The 26,699-nt window shown below is 46.9% G+C and overlaps 1 protein-coding gene across 8 annotated transcripts in view; it reads right to left on the reverse strand.

The window, feature by feature from the left end:
* RELCH (RAB11 binding and LisH domain, coiled-coil and HEAT repeat containing) overlaps positions 1 to 26,699 on the reverse strand; it is an 853,871-nt gene that overhangs the window by 185,792 nt on the left and 641,380 nt on the right. For all 8 annotated transcript variants that reach the window (XM_086965401.1, XM_086965404.1, XM_086965403.1 and 5 more), the window contains one exon: positions 18,397 to 18,496. In XM_086965401.1, the coding sequence (XP_086821527.1) occupies positions 18,397 to 18,496 (100 nt within the window). The remainder of the gene's footprint in view (positions 1 to 18,396; positions 18,497 to 26,699) is intronic.

Raw genomic sequence — 26,699 nt, forward strand, 5'->3', positions numbered from 1 at the left:
CATTATGGCATTTGTATGAATTATTTTGCATAGCAGTATTTACATGTATTTTAGCCATCAACGCGATTTTTCATGACATTATTAATTTACAATTATTTTTTCATTGTAATGATATCAATTGATTTTCTCAAGGTTGCGCTCTACTGGTACAGTGCCCATGGCTGCCTTCAGCCTGGGGAAGAAGAACTGCTGAGCCCTCGAGAAAGTCTGGAGAAGGGAACCTACACCGAACAACATGACCACCCTCAAGCTCGCCACCCGGAAGCACCACCAACTGATCCGCACCGCCAAGAAAACTGCATTCAAGGACCGGCTGGACAACAACGCACACAACTGCAAGGAACTCTTTAACATCGTGAAAGAGCTCTCCAACCCCAGCGCAGGAAACAACGACATCACCCCATCGCAAGACCTCTGCAACTCCCTCGCCTCCTACTTCCACAACAAGATCGCGGACATACACAACAGCTTCAGCAGTCAACCGACGCACGCCACGACCGCAGCAACGCCACCCACCACCACCCTCCGCGCCTGGACCCCGATCAGCACCGAAGACACGGTCCGCATGATGAACTCAGTCCACTCCGGATCTCCGACCGACCCCTGCCCTCACCACGTCTTCAACAAAGCCGACGCTATCATCGCACCCCACCTACGGGACATTATCAACACCTCCTTCGACTCCGCCACCTTCCCTGAGAGCTGGAAGCACGCCGAACTCAACGCTCTACCCAAGAAACCCACAGCGGACCCCACCGAACTCAAGAACTACCGCCCCATCTCGCTCCTCCCGTTTCCAGCAAAAGTCATCGAGAAGACCGTCAACAAACAGCTGGCCGCCCTCCTCGAGACGAATGGATCCCTCGACCCCTCACAGTCTGGCTTCCGAGCCAACCACAGCACCGAGACCGCCCTCATCGCTGCCACCGACGACATCCGAGCCCTGATGGACAACGGAGACACAGCGGCCCTCATCCTCCTAGACCTCTCCGCGGCATTCGACACGGTCTGCCACCGCACCCTAGTGCATCGCCTCAGCAACGTCGGAATCCAGGAGAAGGCACTGGACTGGATCATCTCCTTCCTCGACGGAAGAACGCAGAGAGTCCGCCTACCACCGTACAAGTCAGAGGCCACCGAAGTCATCTGCGGCGTCCCCCAAGGATCATCTCTGAGCCCCACCCTCTTCAACGTCTACATGAGCCCCCTCGCGGCCATCGCACGCCAACACAACCTCAACATAATCTCCTACGCCGACGACACCCAGCTGATCCTGTCCCTGACCAACGACCCCGCCGCCGCCAGAGCCAACCTGCACGAAGGGATGAAAGATGTAGCCGAGTGGATGACGACCAGCCGCCTGAAACTGAACTCAGACAAGACGGAGGTCCTCATCCTGGGCTCCTCGCCCTCCGCCTGGGACGACTCCCGGTGGCCCCCCGCCCTGGGCACCGCACCCAAACCGACAGACCACGCACGCAACCTGGGCTTCATCCTGGACTCCTCGCTCTCCATGACCAGACAAGTCAACGCCGTCTCCTCGTCGTGCTTCAACATCCTGCGCATGCTACGGAAGATCTTCTGGTGGATCCCCACCGAGACCAGGAAGACCGTCACCCAGGCCCTCGTCACCAGCCGACTGGACTACGGCAACGCCCTCTACGCCGGTACCACCGCCAAGCTCCAGAAGAGACTCCAGCGGATCCAGAACGCCTCAGCCAGACTCATCCTCGACATCCCACGCAACAGCCACATCTCCGGACATCTGAGAGACCTGCACTGGCTCCCCGTCAACAAAAGAATCACCTTCCGTCTCCTCACCCACGCACACAAAGCCTTACACGATCAAGGCCCGAGCTACCTCAACAACCGAATCAACTTCTACACTCCGAAACGCCACCTCCGATCAGCCAGCCACGCCCTCGCCGCCGTCCCCCGCATCCGAAGAGCGACAACAGGAGGAAGGTCCTTCTCCTACCTCGCCGCCAAGACCTGGAACTCCCTCCCGACCGACCTGCGCCTGACCCAAGACCACCTCTCCTTCAGGAAGAAGCTGAAGACCTGGCTATTCGAGCAGTAACGGCACCCCCCCCTTCCCTCCCCCCCCCCCCAAGCGCCTTGAGACCCTACGGGTAAGTAGTGCGCTCTATAAATGTCTTTGATTGATTGATTATATACTGTGTGGTGTGGTGTTACTTTCGTGCAGGAGTAGTCTTAAATGTCATCGCGGGTTTAGTACCCCTGATTTTTTACTTCATATCCCCATTTCACAGTTCAGAGTATATATATCAGTATTGTTTGTTAAAAGAAATCCATGTGCATTTGTTGCAAGTATATTTCTGTGATTCTTTTGTTCATTGGAGACACTGTGCACTTGCTTTTTTTTACAGTGCCAGTATAAAAATGTCTTTAGCTATTTTCTACTTTTGAATGAACTTAATAAAGATTATTACAATCATTATTGTGGTCTCAGTCTGAATATAAGGTGATAGCATTAATGAAGTGTGTTATTTTGCGACTAATATTCTTTATATTTGTTTTAAATAATACCTATGACTGCCACTGTTTGGTTTTCCATTTACTCCCAGGTCTCATATGTTTATGGTATGCTGTTGTAACTTAGTGTACTTTTAGAAAGTTTTCTTGTCTGAACCATTTGGTGACTGCCGTCTGTGTCCTGGCTAACATGACAGTGAAAATCTCTGATGTTGGGCGCTGTGTATTCCTCACAGAAAGTGAGACCTAAGGTGCATAGCTATTGGCAGGACTGGCCATCCTTCCAGGATGGCTGGGGCAGAGATGTTCCTTGCGATACTTACACTTCAAAGGCTTGCCTCATGCACACACTAAGAGACCTGATGCTAGTTTTTTTGTCACCCCAGAATTCTTAGAGCCATGGCAGGGAAAGGGAATAACTTTCCAGAACCAGGTATGAGGGTAGTATAAAAAATCACTCAATTCAAAAGCTGGCACCAGTATATATATTGAACCTTCAGAACACAGCTTCAGTACACCCCTGGACATGTGGAAGACTTCAGAAAGACTTCCTGGACTTCACAGGACTGCACTGCTGCTTGAAGAACTGGAACATCATGCTGAACCACGGACCACTAGAAGTGATCCAAAAAGCTAGTTGGCTGGCCTCCTGTGTGAGCTATGTGTAAATAAGCTCCTGGGTCCTTGAACCCTGCACCTGGCCTCTGCCGGAGAGAGTCCTAACCAAGTACTACCTCCCAGATCTAGGACCCTTAGAAGTGGTGCAAGAGTTGCTGTTCCTGCCTAACTCTAAAACTTGAGATATAGAAAAACCATGTCATGGTGCCCTCTTTGGCTGCAGCCTGTAGCTTTGACCCACTCACTATATATTTTCAACTTCAAAAAGGTTTTTTAAGTCCGAAGGTAAATATTTGCACCAGCCTCTACGGTGACTGGGACCCCATCGACTACGACAATTTCATCAGCCTGGAAATTCTGCTTTTCCCACTCTGAGCATTTTTTTTTGCTATCATTGACTTGTTTCACCGACACGTCATCCAGCAGCTCCGCAGGAAGAGGACTCCTCCTGGGAAATAGCCTGCTGCCTTGCCCCATCGAACTCTTGGACTTTTCTTCTGAAATTTTTTAAGCTTGAAGGTAAGCAGAGACAGGTCAGATTCCACCACATGTATTCGACCCATGCTCAAACATGGCAGACCTCAACTTTTGACTTTGCCCCTCCTGCGTGACCAGACACCCATTGTTGGCGCTTTGATTTTTTAGGCACTAGGTTTCACACAAAAATTTACACTCATATCTGGTTCTACTGATTGGATGTCATATGCTTTGGTGTGATATTATTTATTACAATTTTCTCTATTTTCCTGAATTGGTTTGGGATTTTTCTTGTGTTTTCACTTTATTACTGTTTGTTTACTGCATAAATACTTTACACAGTACCTCTAAGTTAAGCCTGAATACTTTTATGCCAAGCTACCAGAGGATTAAGCACAGGTTAATTCAGTGACTTTTGTGGTTCACATTGACAAGGACCACGGTTGTTGCTTGAGTGGGGTTTCACCCCCATCAACCAATAACCCAACTTCTTACCAGTAATAAAGACATAATTTTGTCATTGGGCTATTGAAGTGTATTTGCTGTAAATGGACACAGTTCAGTTAATTATCGCAATACAATAAACAGAATAGCCAATGATAATTAGAAGAATTGCTTTGCACTGAAGAGACAGCTTTGTAGGCGAAATTAGTGTACACCGAAAAAACTGGGATTTGTACTCTACATTTGCAAATATGAAAAGTGCTCAAATAACAAAAATCTAAACGTTAAGGCTTAGAATAGACCTTTTCCATTACGTTTCTGAGACTTGGCGACAAGGATGATGCTGGATTATCAAAATGAAACATGTTTTTCAAAGTCCACTCTTGTCCATCACACTGTACTTTTAATAAGTGTTGGTATTAATTCAACCATTAACTGTTGAAGAGTGTTTTACCAGTTATAAAATGAGTTGCCAATGTACTTATGCAACTTCTAGACAGGGTGCTGTGGAACTACAGAGTGCCCGCACGTTTATCAACAAACTCCAATACTTTCATTTCTGCACATACATGCCCCAGAGCGTGAATGTGCACACAAACGCACACACCCTAACTTTGCCCATTGGTGCTGAGTGGTGATGTGAGGTTGAGATTGCGGATAGCAGCACAAGATTTGTCACGCTCCATATTTAGAAATGCAGGAAGAAGATTTTCTCAACCTGCAATGGGTGGTTGACGAGGTCCCTACAGATGAATAAAAAGATAACTGCGTGTCTCAAAATGTACCATTTAAGGAACACAAGATACAAAATGAGCAGCTAATTACTGGTTTATGCTATAGCATGACCTAATCATCAATATCCACGCTCGAAACAAGTTTAAGAAAAAACGTGGGTAGGAATAATGAGTTGGATAAGAGTAGGTTGGAAATACTCCAACGAGAATTTAAGTGACCAAACATCCATGCTATCAGCTCACTGATGGAAGGGTAAGCTAATGACCTATACAACACCCAATAACAACAAGCTATCTATTCAAGGCCAAAAGCGAGCTGGCCACATTTCTATTACTGATGAAGCAACATAAACCTGCCAGCGAAATACTCAACCACAACCTCATGATAGTCTCACGAAACAATCATGTATTCATAACCAACTCACTGATTACAACATGGCTTCACTATTTAAAATTGAATGTTGCCTACAGTTACGTTTTTAAACAATGGCAATAAACTAAATTTTTTCACAGTTCTACTTTTCCAAAATGCTTGCTGAAATGGCTATGACAACATGGCAGGCTGTGATATCATAAAAAGGACATATTAATTACGTTTGCATTTGTGTACATCTTTACCTGTCGTTAACATTGGTGTTGCGATCTAAATGGGCCTCACATCGGCCAACAAAGTGCACATTAACTACTAAATGTAAATATTGTATGGATTCCGTGTTCAAACCAGCATCAATCACAATGTATGCTCTATGTTGCAACACATTATGAAAAATATTAGTTAAATAAAAACGTTCTCCAATGACAAAACACAAACCTAGGGCAAATCAGGACAAGTGTTATGGATCATGGGTCAGTTTGATTTGGTAGTGTTAGTGGTTAGTTATATTTATTGTGATTCAAAGGTGAGAGTCATAAATAAAGGAAAGAAATTGCCTTCTTGGAGATTCGTGTACTGTTGTTCTCGTTCTCCCTTTTTAGGTCTCGCCTACGACGAACGCGCTGAAGGCGCGTTCTCGCAGCGAGAACTATAGTCGGCGTCTCAGCAGTCTGAGAACGACGACGGGAGACAAGAATTGTCTCCACAGCATGGCATGGCAGACCGGATCGCGTTGCGCGCCTCTCTGGAATGCAGGGGGAGTCTGCAGAGAGGCGCGCTGCGCTGATAAACAGCCATGTTTTTTTTTTTCCGTCCCGTGTCTGAGCTTGGAATGCGGCTGAATTCAAATTACAAAGCATGCTGGCAAGACTCGTTTATATTTCGGACTGCTTCTGCCTCAGTCTGCTTCCAACTGCCTCCATCTATCTGTTTTCCTCTATCTAGCTGATCCTATCGTATCTAACTCTCTATGTCTATCTGTCCCTCGCTCCTTCTGTCATTGCTGTAGCTCTGTTAAAGTCTCTCTGTCACTGTCTCTATCCTTCTGTGTGTCTGTCCCTTTTAGTGTGACTGTCCCTGTGCCCTTCTCTGTTTCTCTGTCTCTCTCGCTCATCATCGGAGTCTCCCTTTCGTTTTAGACTCTGCCTCGTTCTCCTCCCTCTGTCTCTCAGTAGAAGCCCCTTTGGCTGACAATCTGACGAGCGTTCCGGGCACAGCCTGACCCTGCGTCAGTCACGTCCGTCTTAAAAATACCAGGGCCTCTGGTTGCACACAGTTTCCTGGCTACCAAATCCACAAAGGGAATATGTGAGCTTTAGGAAGGCTTGGAATAGAGAACAAGTAATATCTTCACTCGCCCTCTATGAAAAACAAGCCCACCCACGTGGGCGGATGGACAGGCCCTTAACTTTCCACCCACGTAAGTGACAGGAGTGAATCTCATATTTCAGATCCTAAACGGCTGGACTTATAAAGTGAATTTAATCCTAGCATCAGGATCTCGTAAACACAGATCCTTTGGTTATTTTGCTTAGAGCGGTGGGATTAGAAAATTATTTGTGTCAGAATGGTGAAGAGCCGGCACCCCACAGGCTTGCACCTGCAGTACAAGGCCATAGTCGTTTCCCCCTGTGGGCTCACACTGTTAACAGTTCCCTTGCTTCCACAGAGAAGTGTGTGAACTGAAACCTATCTCTGTTGTTTCTGGATTAACTATCTACTGGCCGGTCTGTCCACTTGTTTCTTTTGCTGTTAACTTTCCCTTTTTTTGCTTCCTGGACAACAATAAGATGAAAAGTTCTTACTTTAAAAAACCTTTAAAAGTTCATGTCATTTCTTTATGGTGATGTGCTTTGAACGGAGGGACATGGGTCGTATATTTAAAAACGATTGCACCAAAAACTACCAGACAAATGTACACATAGACACCAGCATTGCCATCCACACAGGGATACCACCACTGCCATGCACACACAGACACCACCACTGACATACACACACGGACACCACCACTGCCATACACACACAGACACCACCACTCCCATGCACACACGGACACCATCACTGCCATGCACACACGGACACCACCACTGCCATACACAAACTGATACCACCACTGCCATACACACACGGATACCACCACTGCCATACACACACGGATACCACCACTGCCATGCACAGATGGACACCACCACTGCCATGCACACACGGACAACACCACTGCCGTGCAGACACGGACACCACCACTGGCGTGCACACACGGACACCACCACTGCCGTGCACACACGGACACCACCACTGCCATACACACACGGATACCACCACTGCCATACACACACGGACACCACCACTGCCATGCACACACAGACAGCACCACTCCCATGCACACACGGACAGCACCACTCCCATGCACACACGGACACCACCACTCCCATGCACACACGGACACCACCACTCCCATGCACACACGGACACCACCACTCCCATGCACACACGGACACCACCACTCCCATGCACACACGGACACCACCACTGCCATGCCAGACACCACCACTGCCATGCACACACATACACCAACACTGCCATGCACACACGGACACCAACACTGCCATGCACACACGGACACCACCACTGCCGTACACACACGGACACCACCACTGCCATGCACACACAGACACCACCCCTGCCATGTACACACGGACACCACCACTGCCGTGCACACACGGACACCACCTCATCATAATAAGTGACCATAGCTGTTGTGGCATGCTGCCAGGAAAAGCCTATCTGACAACTGTAACTTCTAGGGCCGTTTGCTGTATGCAAGTATTGTATCCACACAGCAATCCAGATATGGGGGCTGCGTTATGGCCTCGGTTGAATATCTCTTCTATTCGAATTGATACTTTAAGCAGAATGAAGTCTATCCTTTTACAAACATCTGTGCCTCTAACGTCATCAAAAGAAACATATGAACTGCAAGTTGCAAGGACAACAGCAGAGATACATACCCTTTTATCAACAAATTGCCCCGTACATTTCGTAGAAGTGTTAAGCCAAATCTTAAACATGTCTGATACCAGTGGCATCGCACATGTATTTAAGACAATTTTTTCGGGACTGTTAACACCATTTGAAACAGTTTTGGGCATCTTCCCGAATTTTGTCCATTCTGTCTTTGGCGGCCTACCCTTAATCTTGGGACTCGTGGCATGAATTTTATTTTTGCTTCTTTTGCACCGATATGGCAAGCCAATCCACAGGCAAGACTCTAGCAACGATGGAAGAAATGATTCTAGCAATACGATACAGAGACCGTATCACTAAGGTCCTCGGATTGGCCCGGCTAAGAGATCTAAGTACAACTTGGTTTCTGTCATTCAGACCGATCTGGCAAGATGGCATCATACCTGTGCTTCGATGTCTGCTATGCGGAGAAGAATGCGTGTTGGACATCTGTCTTACACTACAATCAGCAGTACCAATGGATATCGATACTTTGCTAGGTCCTGTAACGACTCATGTATTGTGTTGTCCCCAGCGGCTACCGATTCTGATGACGGCATTCGTTGAGACTTCCCCACTACGAATAGGTGGCGGAGAAGTACGAGAGGAAAGCAGCACCGAACAGGTACAGCCTTCTGTGAGCATTGCTGATCCAACCATCGATGATAGCAATCACGCAGAAAATTGCACTGTTGCAGCATTTTCATACTTGGTCGAACTTTCACCTGATGTGGTAGACACATTTTTTGCGGGCATGTCTGAAATAATGTTCTCTCCAACCAACGAGAATAAATCTTAATAAAAACAATGAGCACACAGCGTTCCCTGAACTCTGAATTCGGCCTTCAGTTTTTTGATAAACAAAGCTACAGAAAATAGTTGGAACTTTTCCCCTGAAAGCGAAATTAGTTTTGCCCATTTTTTCAAAATATTTACCTTTTTTTTGGCACATGGTACTCTGCTTAAAGTAGAACTATTCTTAGAGAACAAAGCTTCTATTTTTAGGATACTAGAGACAATATTTTACCTCAGACTCTAGCACATATATAGAAATTTGTATAAATATGTGATGAAATGGTCTCGACCTTCTTTTCTGTATTTAGAGCCATTTCATGTGTAATTTTGCAATTCGTTCAGCTGATATATATATGCATTTCTCTGAATGATAACACTGCTTGAAAAGCGTAAAGTACAAATACTCATTTCCGTGTATTTACCGTATACCATTTCAAATGCGAAATATGTATTTTGGGGTGGGCCGGAAAAAAACACATGCACCTTTGAATGTTTGATATTGCTTAGTTTTAGTAATGATGGACATCAATTCGTGGAGTGGGTGCCATGTTCCTATCTAGGACCCTAATTCGATATTCCCGATTTATGCCCTTGTGAGGTTATAATCAATAATGTCCTGACAAAGGCATTAGAATCAGATTCATATTCAGTAATAGCCCATGCAATCCAAAGCACAGCACGGCTACTCCCATCGACTCCTAGAAAGCACAACACGTTCTTTAAACAAACCAAGCCTCGAGCAGCCCGGGAAAACCCCCCCTGCTTTTGTTTTGATTTGAACAAGAACTCCTGAAGTCCTGCAAGAACTGTTAGTTCTTGGTGACGTCTTATGTCCAACCTTACGTCAAACCCGGCACCTTTCAGGTATAAAATACCAACAGTTGCCTTAAGCAAACACAAAGTGGTTTGGAGCAGAGCGGCCATCTACTTGCCCGAGAGCCCAGCTGATGCGAGTGCCCGCGGAAGCCGCCCCTCCTGTTTGACGCACTGAGAGAGACGCTGTCTTTTTCTCCAGCCGAGAAAATCCAGTTCCGGTGTTTCCAGCCTACCCTTGCAGGTTGCTGGGATATCGAGTCCTGAGGAAAGAGTTACCAGACCTCCCACATTCTATTACCAAGGTACGGAGCTGACTAAACCCTTAAGAGAATTGTTGATGCAGATTCTTGGCAAAATTATCTTAACCAACTTAACATCGCTACTTACTTGTCCCTTCCCACGTATTAGGCTTAGGTCAGGTACACCGGGGTAGGCATAGTTAGAAGCACCAGTTGAGCCTTTTAGTCAATGTATTTATGTATGTATATATTTTATCCATTTTAAAGTATCATATGGCTAAGAAACCGTATCAATGCTTTTACAGTATTATTTCATAATACTACTTTTACTGTACGCACTTTACTTTACTTTAAGTATTGCAATTGTGGCAATTCATTTCTCTTGCATGAGAAGGAAGACTGCTCAATAAATAACACCTTTTTATTGAAAACGCCCGTCTCTCTATTTCTCTGCACTCTGGTGAAACTAAGTATGCACGGCTGACTGAGTGAAATATCGGTCTATTGTTTTCACACAACTCTAGAGATATACTCTTATTCTGAGGGAGCAAAGTTGTCATGTTTATGCGGTTGTCGGAAACTGAATCCCTTCTTGTCTGAGCCAGCGGAGGTTGTCCCTCCCTATTCATTCAAGAAAGTTTCCAGTGACCTCTGAGCTAGCTGGCGCAAACCTAAATTAAGTTTAACATAGTCAGTAGAGACCTAGATGACCTCAGTCCTACGTCTACACTGCTGTTTATGTTATTCCAATGCGCAGAGCCTATTGGGAAAATAGGAACTACACTACACGGGTACTAAACCCACGCGCACACAGCTACTACAGGTGTCTATAGCCTGCACCTGTACGATGAGGAAACATCGCATGTCTAAAACTCGGCCACCGTACTCGCCCCTACTGCCGTTGGTGGGCTTCCCAAAAGAAGACACATACTACACAGTGGGTGCCCTCCAGGTATGGACTGATCTGGCAGTCACGGAGGTGGAATCATTGTTTGAGGAGGGGCAGTTGAAGACCTATAACCAGATGATGGAGCAGTACCATCTCCCACTAGGGCAATTTTTAATACATAGACAGATTCTAGATAGAATCCGTAGGTACTGGAACCCTAACATAGGGGAACCTCCAACGCACCCAGTGATCCATGCGGTATTGCACATGGGAGTGGGACGCAATTTGGTCATCTGGCTTTACAAAGCTGTGCGTGAGCTGATCCTCCCATCCCTTCAGCCCTTACGTCAAAAGTGGGAAACGGACATAGGTAGGGTGTTCCATGACAAAGAATGGAGCACAGCCTTGGAATACCCCAAAAAGGTTTCCAGAAATGCGCGATTCCGGAACATACAGTTCAATATTCTTCACAGAGCTTACCTCACACCACACAGTCTCCATAAATTCTTCCCAGATACACACTTCGCAGGCCCCCGCTGTCAAGCCCCTGAAGCAGACTTCAAACACATGTTTTGGGACTGCCCCATACTTTACGGTTATTGGGACAGGGTTCATCGGACACTCAGAGCAATAACCAACATCACGACTATGTCCACATGGGAGGCATGTGCTCTTGGGATCTTCTGCAGGCAGAGGACTGAGAAAGTACAATGTCGTTTTATGTCCCTTTCCATCCTCTTGGCAAAAAGGGGAATAGCCATGTACTGGAGATCCCCCACGGGGCCCCCAGAAGCAGCCTGGATAGGAACATGAAAAAATGGGGGAAAGCAGAGGAAGAGACACTCAGGGAGGAAGAACTGAGGGGAATCCGCAAACACCCTATCTCCTTAGAATGGGCACAATTAACACATGACTTTACACAGGAAACGAACCCACCGGAGGCGCCCACGGCTTCACAGTCACAGATCCAGCCGGCCTCTCCACCCCCCCCCCCCCCTCCAACGCAGAGATGTCACGACACAGTCCGCCACTCCAGGCCCAATCCTGAGTAGTAACCACGCAGAAAAATGCCCCCTCAACAGCAAAGGGATTACCACAGAGGCTCGAGTCCCAGATCCCTCCTCCGCGAACACACTACCACATCTACGCATCGTACTGAAGAACAATACCAGGGATACGAGAGATCCCATCAAATCTCAGTTGGAAAACTCCCTCCCCCCTTTCTCTCCCTATTGTTTACCTCAACAGTTGGAAAAGTTTGCAAGTTAGGACTGGCGGAGTACCCCGCCAGAGATTTATTGGGAACGCATATAGGCAAGATTGGCATGGCAACACTGAGGGGTTCACACCACAGCGGCCCCGTCATGTACACCCAGAGCAGCAGATTTCACCTAAATGTGACGTAGGGTCGCCAATGAGCTGAGAGAGCTGTGTAGACTCCCTCCGACAGTTCTTTATCATATGTTGTACAGTTATGACGTTGCAGGAAAATATAATCTATGTAGACTTGAAACACACAGTTAAAAAATGGTCGGACAGCACAATGTTCATAATCGAGTATGAATACTTGGCTTTTCTTATTACTGTGTTTTACAACATTGCACTAATGTACTGAGTCAAAATGTCATAATGAATGCTAAAACCCAATAAAAAATTTTAACCAAAAAAAATATTTCAAGGCTTATGTGGTGGCATAGTAGTAAAAAAAATCATTGCAACAGCTTCTGAAGGACAGACCCACTAGCTTTTCCAAAGCTTAAGCGTTTGCTGCAGGCCACATGAAAAGGCTAAAAGAAATTACCTTTGGTAGCGCCTTGTCTGGTAGACACTCAATCTAGGTTACTTACCGAAGGAAAGTAAACTATTCATCTGACAGAGACTACTAGCCGCGGATTCCTTACCTTTTGATTAGATACCCAAGCAATACCTCCCCGGAAATGGGTCTACATACCAGTTTCATATGAGGAAGTCCTGCAGGACCAAACAGGCAGAGTGCCTGTCACGACAGATCTGACTATTTAGGCTACCAAGTTTTGTGAAAGTTTACAAGAAAGCCGATGTTGCAGGCCGACAGAGATCCAGGGCCTGAACTCAATGTGAACTAAATGTGCTGACACAATGGTGGCAGCTTCAGCTCTGGTGGAATGAGCACACAAGCCCTCAAGGAGTTGCTTTTTGGCCAGTGCATAGCAGATCTCGATATAGAGCATGATCCACCAGCAGAATGTCCGCTTCTACACGATTGTCCTTTCGTCAGTCCAACATAAACCACAAAGACTTGGTCGTCCACCCGGAACTCTTGTGTGTGGTCAGGGTAGAATTACAACACTCATTTTGGGTCCATATGGTGAAGACACTCTTCTTTTTTGAAAATATGTGGTGGAGCGTAAAAACTAGGCAGGGTGATGGATTGGCCTACATTAAAGGGAGTGGACACTTTGGTAGAAAGGAGGCTTTGGTAGAAAGAAGCGCTCGTTTGTTTGGGTAGACTTTGATGAGAGCCACGAGAAAGGCTGCCTTAATGGTAAGGAGCCTGGGAGGACAATTGTGCAAAGGCTCACATAAGGAAGATTGAGGTGCACTGAGGCATAATAAAAGGAAAAAGTGAGAACAAATGTAAACCTTTAAAACATCTATATACAATGTGGGATTTGAAGAGGGATGGCTGGTCACGCAACTGCTGAAATAGGAAATAGATAACCCATTAAGGTGCCCAGAGCAGAATCTGCTGAACAAGAGAAAAAATTAAGGGAAGAACTTTAGAAAGGGGGCACAAAAGAGATCCATCGGTCTTTCTGTACACAATGCCACAAATATTCCCCAATGGCAGGGAAATACCATTTCGGTGGAGGGATGCCTGAGAGCAAGACAACGTTGCAGACTTCAGGAGGAAGGTCAAAAGTTGTCAACAGTCGCCAGTCAATCTCTATGCAAAAACAGCAGAGTGGACAGGTTCAGGTGGACGATCCTCCCCTGGAGCGGAGACAGAAGAACCTCCTGAAGGGGCAGCCTGATTGAGTTTGGATGGCCATGCTCAACAGACTTGGGCCCTGTCGGTCCTGATCTTCTTGAGAACTCTGGGCAGGAGCGGTATGGATCAGAAAGGTGTACAGGAGGCCCGAGCTCCCCTCGAGACGAAAGGTCTTCGAGCGACAGCTGCCTTGAAAACTCCAGCGCACAGAACTGCTGACATTGCACGTTCTTGTCCAGTGGCATCGGTTACTACTGTCTGATATAGTTGGGGAAGGGAGGGGGAGAGGGTCTGCCGCTGACCCAGTTGTAGTTCATGAACCACCAATGCAGATATTTAGCAGCTCCCTCCGAGATCTGAACCACGTCGAAGAGATTCCCCTGATGCAGGCATGCGCACAAGCAGGAGGCAGGAGGCCATGAGGCCCAGCAGGCTCAGTCAGTCTCAGCAAAATTCAGGATAGAGGCTGAAACATCGGTATCATAGCCTGACTATCCTGGTTCAGCGGATGGGACCAAAACTGCACTTTGTCCAGAACAGCTCAGACGAAAGGGAGCACTAAGAGGGAGCCAGGTGTGACTTCGGCATGTTGGTAGTGAGCCCCAGCGAGTGCAGGAGGTGGGCCGTAGTATGGAGTTGGGAGACGACAGCCTTGGGCGAGCCTGCCAATAACAGGCAGTCGCCGAGTTAGGGGAAGACTAGCACCCCTGTTCTCCGCAGATGAGCTGAAAACACCGCAATCACTTTAGTAAATGTCAGAGGGCGCTGGTGAGGCCAAAGAGGAGCCCAGAAAACAAAGTGCTCATGGCCCACAGTGAACTGCAGGTAACGTGTGTGGGTAGGCAGGACGGGGATATGAAAATATGCGTCCTGAAAATCCAAAGCTGGGAAGTCTTGCACACTGCAGTGGTTGGACAGGTAAAGAAGTGGCTGTTAGCAAAAGGTGGATTGAGGGTTGAAAAAGGGCTATGGTAAGGCCCAAGAACCTGGCCATAGCTCTGCTGTCCTTAAATCACTCCAGAAGCCGAATCCGCCTGACATCAGAAGAGATGGGAGCCATTAAAGGGCAGGTCCATAAGATCAGTTTGGACATCCCCTCACAAGCCAGTCGTTCTCAACCAGGTCCGGTGCTGTAAGGTCACCGTCGACTAAACTGCTTAGCTCAGTGTGTCAGTTGTGTCTAGTCATCATCGCATTGCTAACTTCGCTGCATCTCTTCTATGGACAGCCTGAGAAAGTACGACCCAGGCCTCCTCTGGGACTGTTGGCAGCACCTGTGCAACCATACTCAAAGAGCGTGGGACTTTCGGACGAAAAGGCAAGTGGTGTTCACAGACCGTAATGCTACGCTAGCAGAAAAGAACATCTTCCCCAAAGTATCCAACCACTTGAATTCCCTATGTGGGGTGCGGTAGGAAATGCACCAGAATTTACAAGGGACATGGAGGCTTGGACCAACAAGCTCCCTGGGGTAGTGTGTTGGATGAAGATATCCGAGTACCCTGCAGCAAGTCGGTGGGGCAGCAATCGTCCTATTCAGAAAAGCCCCTGTGTTGGGTTTGGACCAGGTTCCAAGTAGGACATCGGTGGGGGATTCGTTGAACGGGAGTAGCACTTCTGAGGGGGACACTCCTGGTTGCAGTCCCTCTGTCAAGACGTTTGCCTTGACTGCCACTGAGGATAGATTAAGGTCCAGGACCTTAGCAGCCCCCCACACCACCACAGCAAAGGATACTTCCTCCTCTGTAGCCACAATAGGGGGAAAAAGCATTCCAGCATCTGGAGACGTGATCAGGCCATTGGCTTCACCCAGATCCTCACATCAGTCCCTATATCCTTCCTCATTAGGTTGGTATTCCTCACGGTCCTGTGTTCCTCCCTGAGTCCTAGCCCGAGAGAATAGGGCTCAAGTTCCGGCCTGGATGGCATTGCACCAGTGGGCGCAGGCGCTGGACGAACGCCGTCCCTCTGGCTCCATGTCGGGCTTGAGGATGGGCGTGGGGCTGGGCTTGCCGGGAGTGTCGGCCTCAGGCCCCACACCAGGGAAGGTCAGGAAGGCCAGGCAGCGACAACTGGTGTTGGTCCATATCCATCTGTGGATTCTTGGGGCCAGGCTGGTGCCGGGGCAAGAGCCATCTGCGATGAATCCAGCAGGGGGCCCTCCCAAATCTAGGCGGTCTGAAGGAGCACCAGCAGGAGCGTGCTGCCCAAATATTAGGTTCATGGCATCATAAAACTCTGGGAGTTGGGCGGGGGTTGCTCCGGGTACCGGAAACTCAGGGAGGCGTGGTGTCAGCCTAGCTGCTGGCTCAACCGCGGAGTCAGACCTCGAGTGGCGATGCGCCCTTGTTTAGTCAGTCGACCGATGCGGACAAGTCGAAGACGGGTTCGGCCTCTTACTCTTCTTCTTTTTGTGGAACTTACCAGAATGGCTTAACGACTTGGAATGTGATGACGACCCCGGGCTCCGCAAACGCTCCTGGGACCTTCCTCTCGCAAGGCAGTCAGAACAGGCTTTCAGGTCATGGTCCGCTCGAGGCAATAACGCTGCAGGTCAATTACCGACATCTGTCGGTAACAAGCGCCACAGGCATTGAAGCCGGCCTTCCTGGAGGATATCCCTGCCACGCCAGAAGGTAAGACCTCAAAAGACTTTGACAAAATGGCGAAAAAACTCTTCCAGGATCTGCGCTGACTGGGGCAGAAAGGAAAGAACTGATGCCAGTGCGCCTGGTTGGTGCCTATAAAGGCACCGCAAATGTAAGGCTGGGCAGAGTTGAAAAAAAAAAAACTCTGTTGCGCTATGTGGAGCTCCGCAAGCGGCAGAGTGCATTAGAAAAATGCACTCACTATAATTTTCAGTGCTGGTTGTTTGTCCGCGGTGTGAAATGATCACAAACGTAACCATGCACAACGCAAGCAGGCGCTGCTCCCTTTCTGCAGCTAGAGTAGAGATTCTACTCGAGCGAAGGCCTTCTCAAAACTAACAGACGGTTTCTCAAAGAGAGCGATCGCAAGCATACGTGGCTTCCTGCATTCAGCCTCCAGCATTGAAAAATCTCGCCGGGAGGTTGATTTCCCTTGCTCGCACTCACCTTGACGATTAGCACAAATAAGGAAAAATCTCGCTGGGAGGTGGATTTTCCTCTCTTGCACTCATCAACTTGATGTTGGCGAGGGAGGAAAAAACTCTGCTCCGCTATGTGGAACAGAGTTTTTTGGAACTCTGTGAGCTCTGTGTAACCCGGAGAGCGGAAAACTCTGCAAACTCAGCGAGCAGAGCAGAGTTCACTGTCCAGACTTATGCAAATGTAATTTTCAGTGCAGAGCCAAATAACACCACCTATAGCGTACAGGGGAACTACTCAAGGAAAACTTCCGGATCTAGTCTGACTCTTGGAGAAAATTCAAAAGGAAAGGAATCTGCGGCTAGAAGTGTATCAGATAGAGAGAATAACCATTTTCAGCAAAGCTTGACAGCAACAACAAAATAAGAATCCTAAAAAAGGGTATAGCTTCAGGGGATGCTTTCTCCCATATCCTTACAAAGACAAAAGGCAGAATATAAACCAAATGGGCTGGAATTGGTGTTGACATAGTTAGGAAGAGTGGCCGGCGACAAGAGGAACATTTTCCAACTGATATCTTTTAGAGAAGCATTGGTCAGTCCTGCCTGCAATACATGTATTCCCAACTACACGAACAAAGGAACAATAAAAGCAACAAATCGACTGCAATTCAAGATCAAGATTGTGCTATCCTTTGTACATTATGATTGATTTGGGGGGGAAGGATGGTCCCAAAAGTGTATAAAGGACCGTGTATACTGCTGATCAAGTTTACATACTTGAACAAATGCTTAGTCAGGTAATAAAGTGTATCTATGTTGTTAACACACAAATGAAAATAATATGTATGAGCAAGTGGGGACCTGAAAAGATCATAGCACCAGGTAAGCCTGTGCAAACACACAACACACCACTTCCATTGCCACATAATTAGCAGGTCCTCTTCATTTTATTTGCATATTTGAATCATTGTCCCTGTTTGCAATTGTTCATAAGGCTCGCCTTAATACAATAATACCTAGCATGTTTATATTTTCTATGTATAACAATATATAGTACTATGAACTGACTCATAACCTATACTCCTATAGTTTAATGTATTTTATACGGTGTCAATGATAGTGTGCTACTGGTCACATCACAAGGAATGTGCTTGTTCAGATTAAAATTTGCTGATTTGAACACTGGTCCCAGAAAAAAAAAATCAAAGAAGAATGAGAACTAAAACTATGAAAGCATGCCACATTCCAATTCAAAAGTAGAACAGAACAAGCAAGTCATCCATCCAGATAAAGTTTTACATGCAGCTAATGACAAAACTGAAAGCATATGGTTTGCACAAAGTGACTAAGCACATGCAATGATAAGCAGTCTCATCAGTTGAAATTGGGCAAGGCAAAATATCTGCTCCATCACACAGTTCACAGAATTAAAAAAAAAAACATTTCACACAAAATACAATGCACTTACCTCAAACATTCTTGCAGCAGTACATCTAACAAGTGCTGATGTATGGACAACTCCATACCACAGTACAGTTAGCAGCAATTCATGGTATGCTGGATTGGCACTGCAATAAAAAAGATAAAGGTACCTTACACTAACTTTATATCTTAGCCCGTAGCCTCTTTCAAATCATCAGTTTGTGAGTATTGCGGTCATCTAGTGGTGAACTGGAGACTCCTTTGAGAGATGTTAGTACAAATCTTGGTACATCGCCTCTGTGCAAGCCCTCACCAGTTGATTTAACCAGTGTGAATGGTCTTATCTAAAGTTAGGGGTCAGAGGGAGAAAGTGGAGAATAGGAAAGCACCTACAAACTAGGAGTAAAAATAGTTACCACGAAGGTAACCGTATGCTACTCTTACATCCGGGTAGCTACCAATACTCAACCTGACTAAATTCCATGGCAACTGAGAGTAAGAAAGGTAAAAAGCCAGAATCAAATAGGTTAGGGTTTATCCAGTAGGTTGTAGAAATCGTTCTGGTAGAGCTTTACATCACTCCAGGAAGAAGCCACAGCAGTGTTGTGACCACAAGATGTGTGTGGGATGGTCCACAGAAATTACTGCATATGTCTCGGACAGATCCATGCTTGCAGAATACAGCTAATGTTTTAGTGGCAGGACGGCGTGCCCTGCCATGTATTGGGGTGATGTGGAGCTTCACGTACACTGCAGCAATGGGTGATGTATTAACCACCTTACAATGGTGGTCTCAGCAGCTCTGCCAGAATCCAGATTAATGCACAAAGCAAACTTCATGTCCAGACTGTCCCAAGTCTCCTCAGCTAAGGAAACAGAGTTATATAAAAAAAAATAAAGCTAAGAGAACAACTGTTTATTTGGACAGGACTTTTGTTAAGGACGGTGAATCCAGAGAGCTACCCAGGCTCTATGAAACATTGAGAAAGTCTCTGTACAAGAGCTAGTAGCTCACTTCAACTAGTTGATGCAATGGCTAGAAAAACAACATCTTTATAAATGAAGGCTCATGTCATAAAAGGCAGTTGTTTCGAAGCAATATGAATCAACCCTGCAAAGAAAAAGTGCAGGTCCCACCTGGGCTTGGAACAACGTACTGAAGTGAATTAAGTTAGCCTGTGACTCTTATTTGACACGTTGGCTGATTATAAAGACTTCCAAGTCAGGCACCAATGGCTGGGAGGTAAGGCCACCAGCACACCTGACTCAGCAAGGTGACAATAAAAAAATATTTCATTGATCACTCAGCATCTGCGAATGGGCTGCAGTTATTACCTGAAGCCCAATGAAAGACCTCAGTGATTTGCACTCATTCTAGGGTTTGTTATAAAACATCAGAGCAAACATCAGGCCCTCCAATCAGACAGTGTGATAACAATTGCTAATGAGAAATAATGGCACCTCAGGTGGAATGCCGCCAGTCCTCAAATAGAGGGTATTTCCTGGAGGATCTCCCTGGTAGCGAATTGAGAGAAGATACCTCATAATGTCAGCTCTGGTGCTTATGATCCTTGTAGCGAGGGAGACTAGCTAGAAAGAGAAGGTTATATTATAATGCCCATGCCCACAGAGCCAGCAAGCGCCGTGTCAAGTAAATGCTTGCTGAGGCAGAGTGTTGTGATGCTGTGTGTGAGTGAGAATCAGAATTACTTTTTAATCTCACCGCTAATAAAAGGTGGATCAATATTAAAGAAAGGGTTTCAAAGATGATACAGTCATCTCCAAAATATTTAAGTACAGTAATATATCTGTTTTGTCCCAGAACACAATGAATAAAAGTTCCCTGAAGTATAGCCCTCAACCCAAACAATACAGGAGGACTTGATTGTGGAGGCGAGCTGCAGAAATAGTGGTATCTTCACCAAGGAGACAACCCATATAGTTTGTTTATGTGACTAGCAGTGGCAATAGAGGGAACCAGCTACTCGCAACCACCGCCCTTCGAGGGGAGCAGGTCTCAGAGGATAGTACCAAGGAGGGAGACTACTTCAAAGGTAAGCCATTTGATATTCTTAGCAAGCTTGTTTTTTCATCTGAAGTGCCTGAGAAAGAGGCAGCCATACCCGAGATATAAGAGCGGCTGGGAAGAGTAATGGCTTTTTCCTGGGGCTCTAGATTTAGTTTCAAGGATTTGTGTAAATAGCAGCTGCTACACACTGACAGCCAAAGTTCATGGTGTTGGCAGGATGATGCGACACGTGCAGTTAATATTCTGCCGTTACATTGCCTAGTTTGAGCTTTAACTTGTTATCCTGGGAGAGCTCAGGAGTAAGGAGTTACACCTGCTGCATTTGTGCTAAAGATGGAGTCCACGGATGCCCACAATAGCAATAGCATTTCCTCTCTGCCTCCCATAAGCACAAGACTGGCACAGAAGTAGCACTGGGATCTTAATGGAAAGTAGTTACAAAGTCTTGGCCACAAGAGGATAGCCCAGCCTTGTTAAATGAAGGACCAATGTTCTGCTCTTCCAAATGAGTTATCTTGTCAGTTGGCCTGGAAAATGTATCCATGGGGGATGGTCCATTTTTGTTGGAGCAGCTTGGACAAACAGGAGCAAGGTGAGGACTTGCAGGTTGATTAGGACCAGCTAAATAAATGGCTGTGGCTACTCCACTAGTGTTAGAAGCTGGTTAGAAGTTGTATCAGAACAACAGAGACATGCAACAGGTCTTAGGGATGCTATTCATGCTTAAGAGCATTGAGAAGAGAATGCAAGCTGAATATTGAGGGCAGCAACAAGGCAAAATCTGCAGACAACTCACAGGGTAGAGAAGTAGGTTCCTAAACTCCTGATCCAGCTGCTCCTGATCTGCAGGGTTAGGTGCCATGTGAATCCATTCTGTTAGACATGAAGTATACAATCTTTGAATGAGGTGGCTGAAGGGACAGCCAGGTGAGGTATGGGGTAGTCCACGGAAACTTGAGGAGTCAATCAGCCGGTACCTAGTGTAGGCTCCTGAAAGCCATGAAGCTCTTCCAGGAAAAACTGAGCCCTGGTAAGTGGGCCAGCGGAGAAGGTGGAGGTAACACATACTCCTTGGTGCAGTGCAGAGCACATTTGATGTTGGAATGACATCCCAATAGGACTGGAGAGGCTGAGTGTCCAAAGAGGGCCCAGTGAAGGTGTTAATGATATAGAACTAGGATTACAACATTTCATTCTGCATTGTAGGATCTTCACTGATAATTATAAATACAGAATAGAATATCAAACTAATCCCAAATCATGCTGCAAACAGCAAAAAGAGACAACTTGGTACAGTTCACTGAAAATTAAAACCTTATCCTAAAAGTATACAAAAACTGGTTGACTAGAACGTTAGCTCTTGAATTCTCATTTTAAATGGCAGTGTTTTGTGAGTGTGAATCGAGTTCCAGGTGACTGTCTTACATATCTCTGGTAATGGGACAAATCTGCCATTCCTCATGTAGAATGATCTCTAGGTTTGCCACAAAGAGACTTGTTGGCTAACTGATAGCAAAAAGCAATGCTCAAGACTATATATCAGACAATGGATAATTTGGAGAAACCCTTGCCAGTATTGGCAAGACCATGATTGACAAAGTTGGTTAGTTTCAACTAAGACCTTCCTATTTTCTAGGAAGTCGGGTTAAATAACAAGTACGAGTTGTGCACGCGTGAGAGAGAGGGGGAGCAGGTGGTGAGCCCGGGAGTGGTGCATAAGTACGTAGTCTGCTAATTTTCAAGCACTGCACTCGTGCCTGTGGTGCGCCCCTGCTCGCTCCCGCAAGGTGGGTATTGCCACCCTGCACTCCAATCTCACAAGATTAATATCCAACCGGATGAAGTGTTACCAATGTGTGTTTCAGCAGCTGATTGAAAGCAATTACAGCTCTTCAGTATTTTCTAGGAAGTCGGGTTAAAAAACAAGTAAGAGTGGTGTGCGCTTGAGAGAGAGAGGGGGGGGGGGGCAGGAGGTGAGCCCGGGAGTGGTGCGTGCGTAGTCTGCTCATTTTTTAGCACTGCACTCATGCTTGTGGGACTCCCCTGCTCGCTCCTGCAAGGTGCATGCCGCCACAAGCACGAGTGTGTGCTTGAAAAATGAGCAGAGCGACGGTTAAAGGCCCTCCTATTCAGCGCATGCGCGCTGCGTAGGCGATACCTAAAAATCAATATGGATATCGATGAATGGACAACAGCTAGGTTTTATATAATGTATTTACCAAAGACAACCTGCCATGTAAGAAGGACTTTTATGAAAAGACCAGCAGCAAAAAAAGCTATGTCTTGATTGATTGTCAATGTTAAATAGAGATTGGGACAAGTGCAGCAAAGTACAATTCCATATTCATGGAGCAACCACCAAAAATTCACAAGCTCACATAATTACAAAGAACGCATTAGGAGTAGTCAATAGCTTTATTCTCTGATATCATACAAGACAAAAGATAACCTCACAATGATTTAAGACTTTAAGGTATAAAGACACCCAAAAAAAACAAGCATTAGACAGGCCAACTCACTCAGAAATAATCACTAATAATATTTTTCACTTAAATACAGTCATAAAAATAACGGTTATAATAATTGTTACTATATTTAAGTGAAAAATATTATTGGCAATTATTTGTGTGCGAGTTGGCTATATCGTCATTAATTGCTATAATTTTTATGGATTCTTTATGAATTGATACTGGAAATAATGAATTTCTGAAAATATAAAGATTGTATTACATGAAAAGTAAATAACAGCATATATTTTTTCTGGCATATTTGTCATTTGTAATGCACAGCATTTTTACATTCGGTTTCAGTAGAATAATAAATGGTTCAATGTGAAGAGACATTAAGAGACACCTTGCAATACTTGGACAGCTCAATGGCCCACAGAAGCATCCAAATGTTCTGAAAGAGACTTAAAGATGATTCCTGAAAATTATGAGGGGTACGGTGGTAGGAATTGGCAGCCGGTTAAGAGATAAACGATCTGATATGATGTTCAAAGCATGATGCTTCTTCCTAGAGCCGGTGCAGAGTTGAAGTACATTTAGAAGTCAAAATCAGACAATTATGGCCGAGACAAGCAGGAAGACATGCCGAAACAGTCACATGCAACTGTACAAGACTGTACCTGCTACTTTTGGGGTGGGGGGGTAGTAATCGTGCTTTCTGTACATGTGTGTCTGTATTATACTGACTGTCGTTCAATCCTATAGAATCCTGTGGCTGTATGTGGCCCATTCAGGCCGTTTGTTTACTAACTTTGCTGACAAAAGCCCAATCAAGTTTGTTGCTCCGGAATAATGACAGGCACTATGGTGAATAAGTAAGAGAAATTGACCTTCCTCAGGGTTGTCATGATTCTTGTCTGCTGCAGACAGGAGTGGAACTTCCTATGAGGAGTTGTGCAGATTTTTGTCTGGGCCTGCCGCAGCGGTAAAGCAAACTACAACTTCTGCTACATGAAATCTCTGCTTTCAAAGCAAACAATTCATTTCCTTCAAAGGCAAATAGTGCATTAAAAACAATACATGACTGTAATGGCTGAATTAGTCCCGGTTCTCCAATGTTGACGGAGCTGAAGCATTTGCTATTAAAGCCCTTGACGTGCATCTTTCCAGCGATTTCTCAGAAAATAGGGTCTTTCTATAAAAGAGCTCGCCCGGACTCGCTCCTGACCGGTTGCTCCCTTGCTCCTCTCCCAGCACTGCTGCTGTCTTACTGGGGATCTTCACACCGCTAATTTTGTCACGGTATCGCCTGCATTGTGTTAATCATTGGGATCGACTGCATGTAACCAATTTGCGCTGTGTTGTAAAAATTATCATTGCTCAGAGCGCATGTGATTATAGCGCCGCCCGCCCTGCATTGCTTGTATTTGTAGCGCCGCCCGCCTGCACTGCATTTAGCTATATTTGGCCACCTGGCAGCATCGTATATTTTAATATTAATTTTAGCTGTCCCAGGCGACCTACTGCCCCTGCCTCGCCTCCCCTCACCTCCATCTTGTTTGCTGTTGTTGTTTTCCCTGCCCCTCCTCCCCGCTACCGCCTCCCAGCTGCTGACCCTCCCACGCTCCGCCCCCTCCACCATCCATTTATGGCCAATGCCCCCACGCGCTACGTACACGCCGAAGGTTCGCCAAAGGTAAGCCCGTCTACGCCCATCCGCGCCTGGACCGCGCCCAGCGCCAGACCCCCTGTCCCTCGTCCCTCCCAGCCCCCCCGCATTTCCTACGATGCCGCCACCCTCCTAGCCCTTAACCCTGGTCGCGCCCCCAACTGCGTCCAAGCCGCTCCCGGACGCACCCATGGCCCGTTCTCCTGCTTCTCCTGCAAATTCTGCGGCACAGACAACATCTCTGCTACGACCACAACACAGATTCCCGACCCCAACCACCTAGAATGCATCCTTCTCAACACCCGCTCGGTCCACAGGCACGCCATTGACCTTTGGAACCTACTAGACACCATCTCTCCTGACGTCGCCTTCCTAACGGAAACATGGATGAACGCTTCCTCCGCCCCTGACATCGCCATCGCTATCCCTGATGACTATAAGATCACACGCAAGGACCGCACTGACCATACAGGAGGTGGAATAGCTATCGTCCATAAGAAATCCATCCGCATCTCAACCAGCTCTGACGTCAACCTCGCCAACTCCGAACACCTTCACTTCCAGATCCACATCGACCCCAAGACAACTCTTAGAGGCACCCTCCTCTACAGACCACCAGGACCCCGCGCAAAATTCAGTGAAGACATCACGGACTTCATCACCCCACACGCGCTCCCCTCCAAAGACTACATCCTCCTGGGAGACCTCAACTTCCACCTCGAAAAGATCAACGACCGCAACACCGCCACCCTCTTAGACAACCTCGCCAACCTCGGACTTAAACAACTGGTCACCTCCCCCACCCACATCGCAGGTCACACACTCGACCCTATCTTCACCTCCAGCAACCATGTCTCCTTCAGCCACACTACGGATCTCCTCTGGACTGACCACAGCTGCGTTCACTTCACCTACAATAAGCCGAAACCCATCAACCACCCCCAACCAACTCTGCAAAGAAACTGGAACAAAATCACCTTCGACCAGATCTCCTCATCGCTTCTTCTAAACCCCCCAGCCCTCTCTTCTAACGCCAACGAAGCCGCCTCCAACCTCACCCTTTGGTTATCCAACACCGCCGACACCTTAGCACCACTGAAAAAACGTCATCACAAACTTGGCAACAAGAAGGCCTCATGGTTCAACGATGACCTCAAGAAATCCAAGAAACTGTGCCGCTCCCTTGAAAAGGCCTGGAAAAAAGACCCATCCACCAGCAACAAGGACGCCTTCAAAAGCGCCATTCGTACTCACCACCAACTGATCCGAAAAGCCAAGAAAACAGCATTCAAGGACCGACTTGACAACAACGCCCACAACAGCAAGGAACTTTTCAACATCGTCAAGGAATTTTCCAACCCCTCGGCCAACTCCAACGACATCACCCCCTCTCAAACCCTCTGCGACTCCCTAGCCTCTTTCTTCCACAACAAAATTGCTGACATCCACAACAGCTTCGACAACCAACCCGGAAGCCAACCCACCCTACCATCTGCTGACCATCTTCCCCCCGTTAACACCCTTAACGCCTGGAACCCAATCTCCACTGAGGACACCATCCGCCTGATGAACTCCATCCACTCTGGATCCCCCACAGACCCATGCCCTCACCACATCTTCAACAAAGCAGACTCCGTCATAGCTCCGCACCTCCGAGACGTCATCAACTGCTCCTTCAACTCCGCCACCTTCCCGGAAGACTGGAAACACGCTGAACTCACCGCCCTTCTGAAAAAACCAACAGCAGACCCCACCGAACTCAAAAACTACCGCCCCATCTCGCTTCTTCCATTCCCGGCCAAAGTCATCGAGAAAGCTGTCAACAACCAGCTCGCCGCCTTCCTCGAAGCCAACAAATCACTCGACCCTTCACAATCTGGCTTCCGAGCCAAACACAGCACAGAGACCGCCCTCATCGCAGCAACAGACGACATTCGAACTCTACTGGACAACGGAGACACAGTCGCCCTCATCCTCCTCGACCTCTCTGCAGCCTTCGACACAGTCTGCCACAACACCCTTTTACAACGCCTCAGAAACATCGGAATCCAAGGAAAAGCACTAGAATGGATCACCTCGTTCCTCACCGGAAGAACCCAGAGAGTCCGCCTCCCACCATTCAAGTCCGAGGCCTCTGAAATCATCTGCGGCGTACCACAAGGATCCTCACTCAGCCCCACCCTCTTCAACGTATACATGAGCCC

This window comes from Lissotriton vulgaris, chromosome 4_1 (assembly GCF_964263255.1).
Source record: "Lissotriton vulgaris chromosome 4_1, aLisVul1.2, whole genome shotgun sequence".
NCBI lineage: Eukaryota > Metazoa > Chordata > Amphibia > Caudata > Salamandridae > Lissotriton > Lissotriton vulgaris.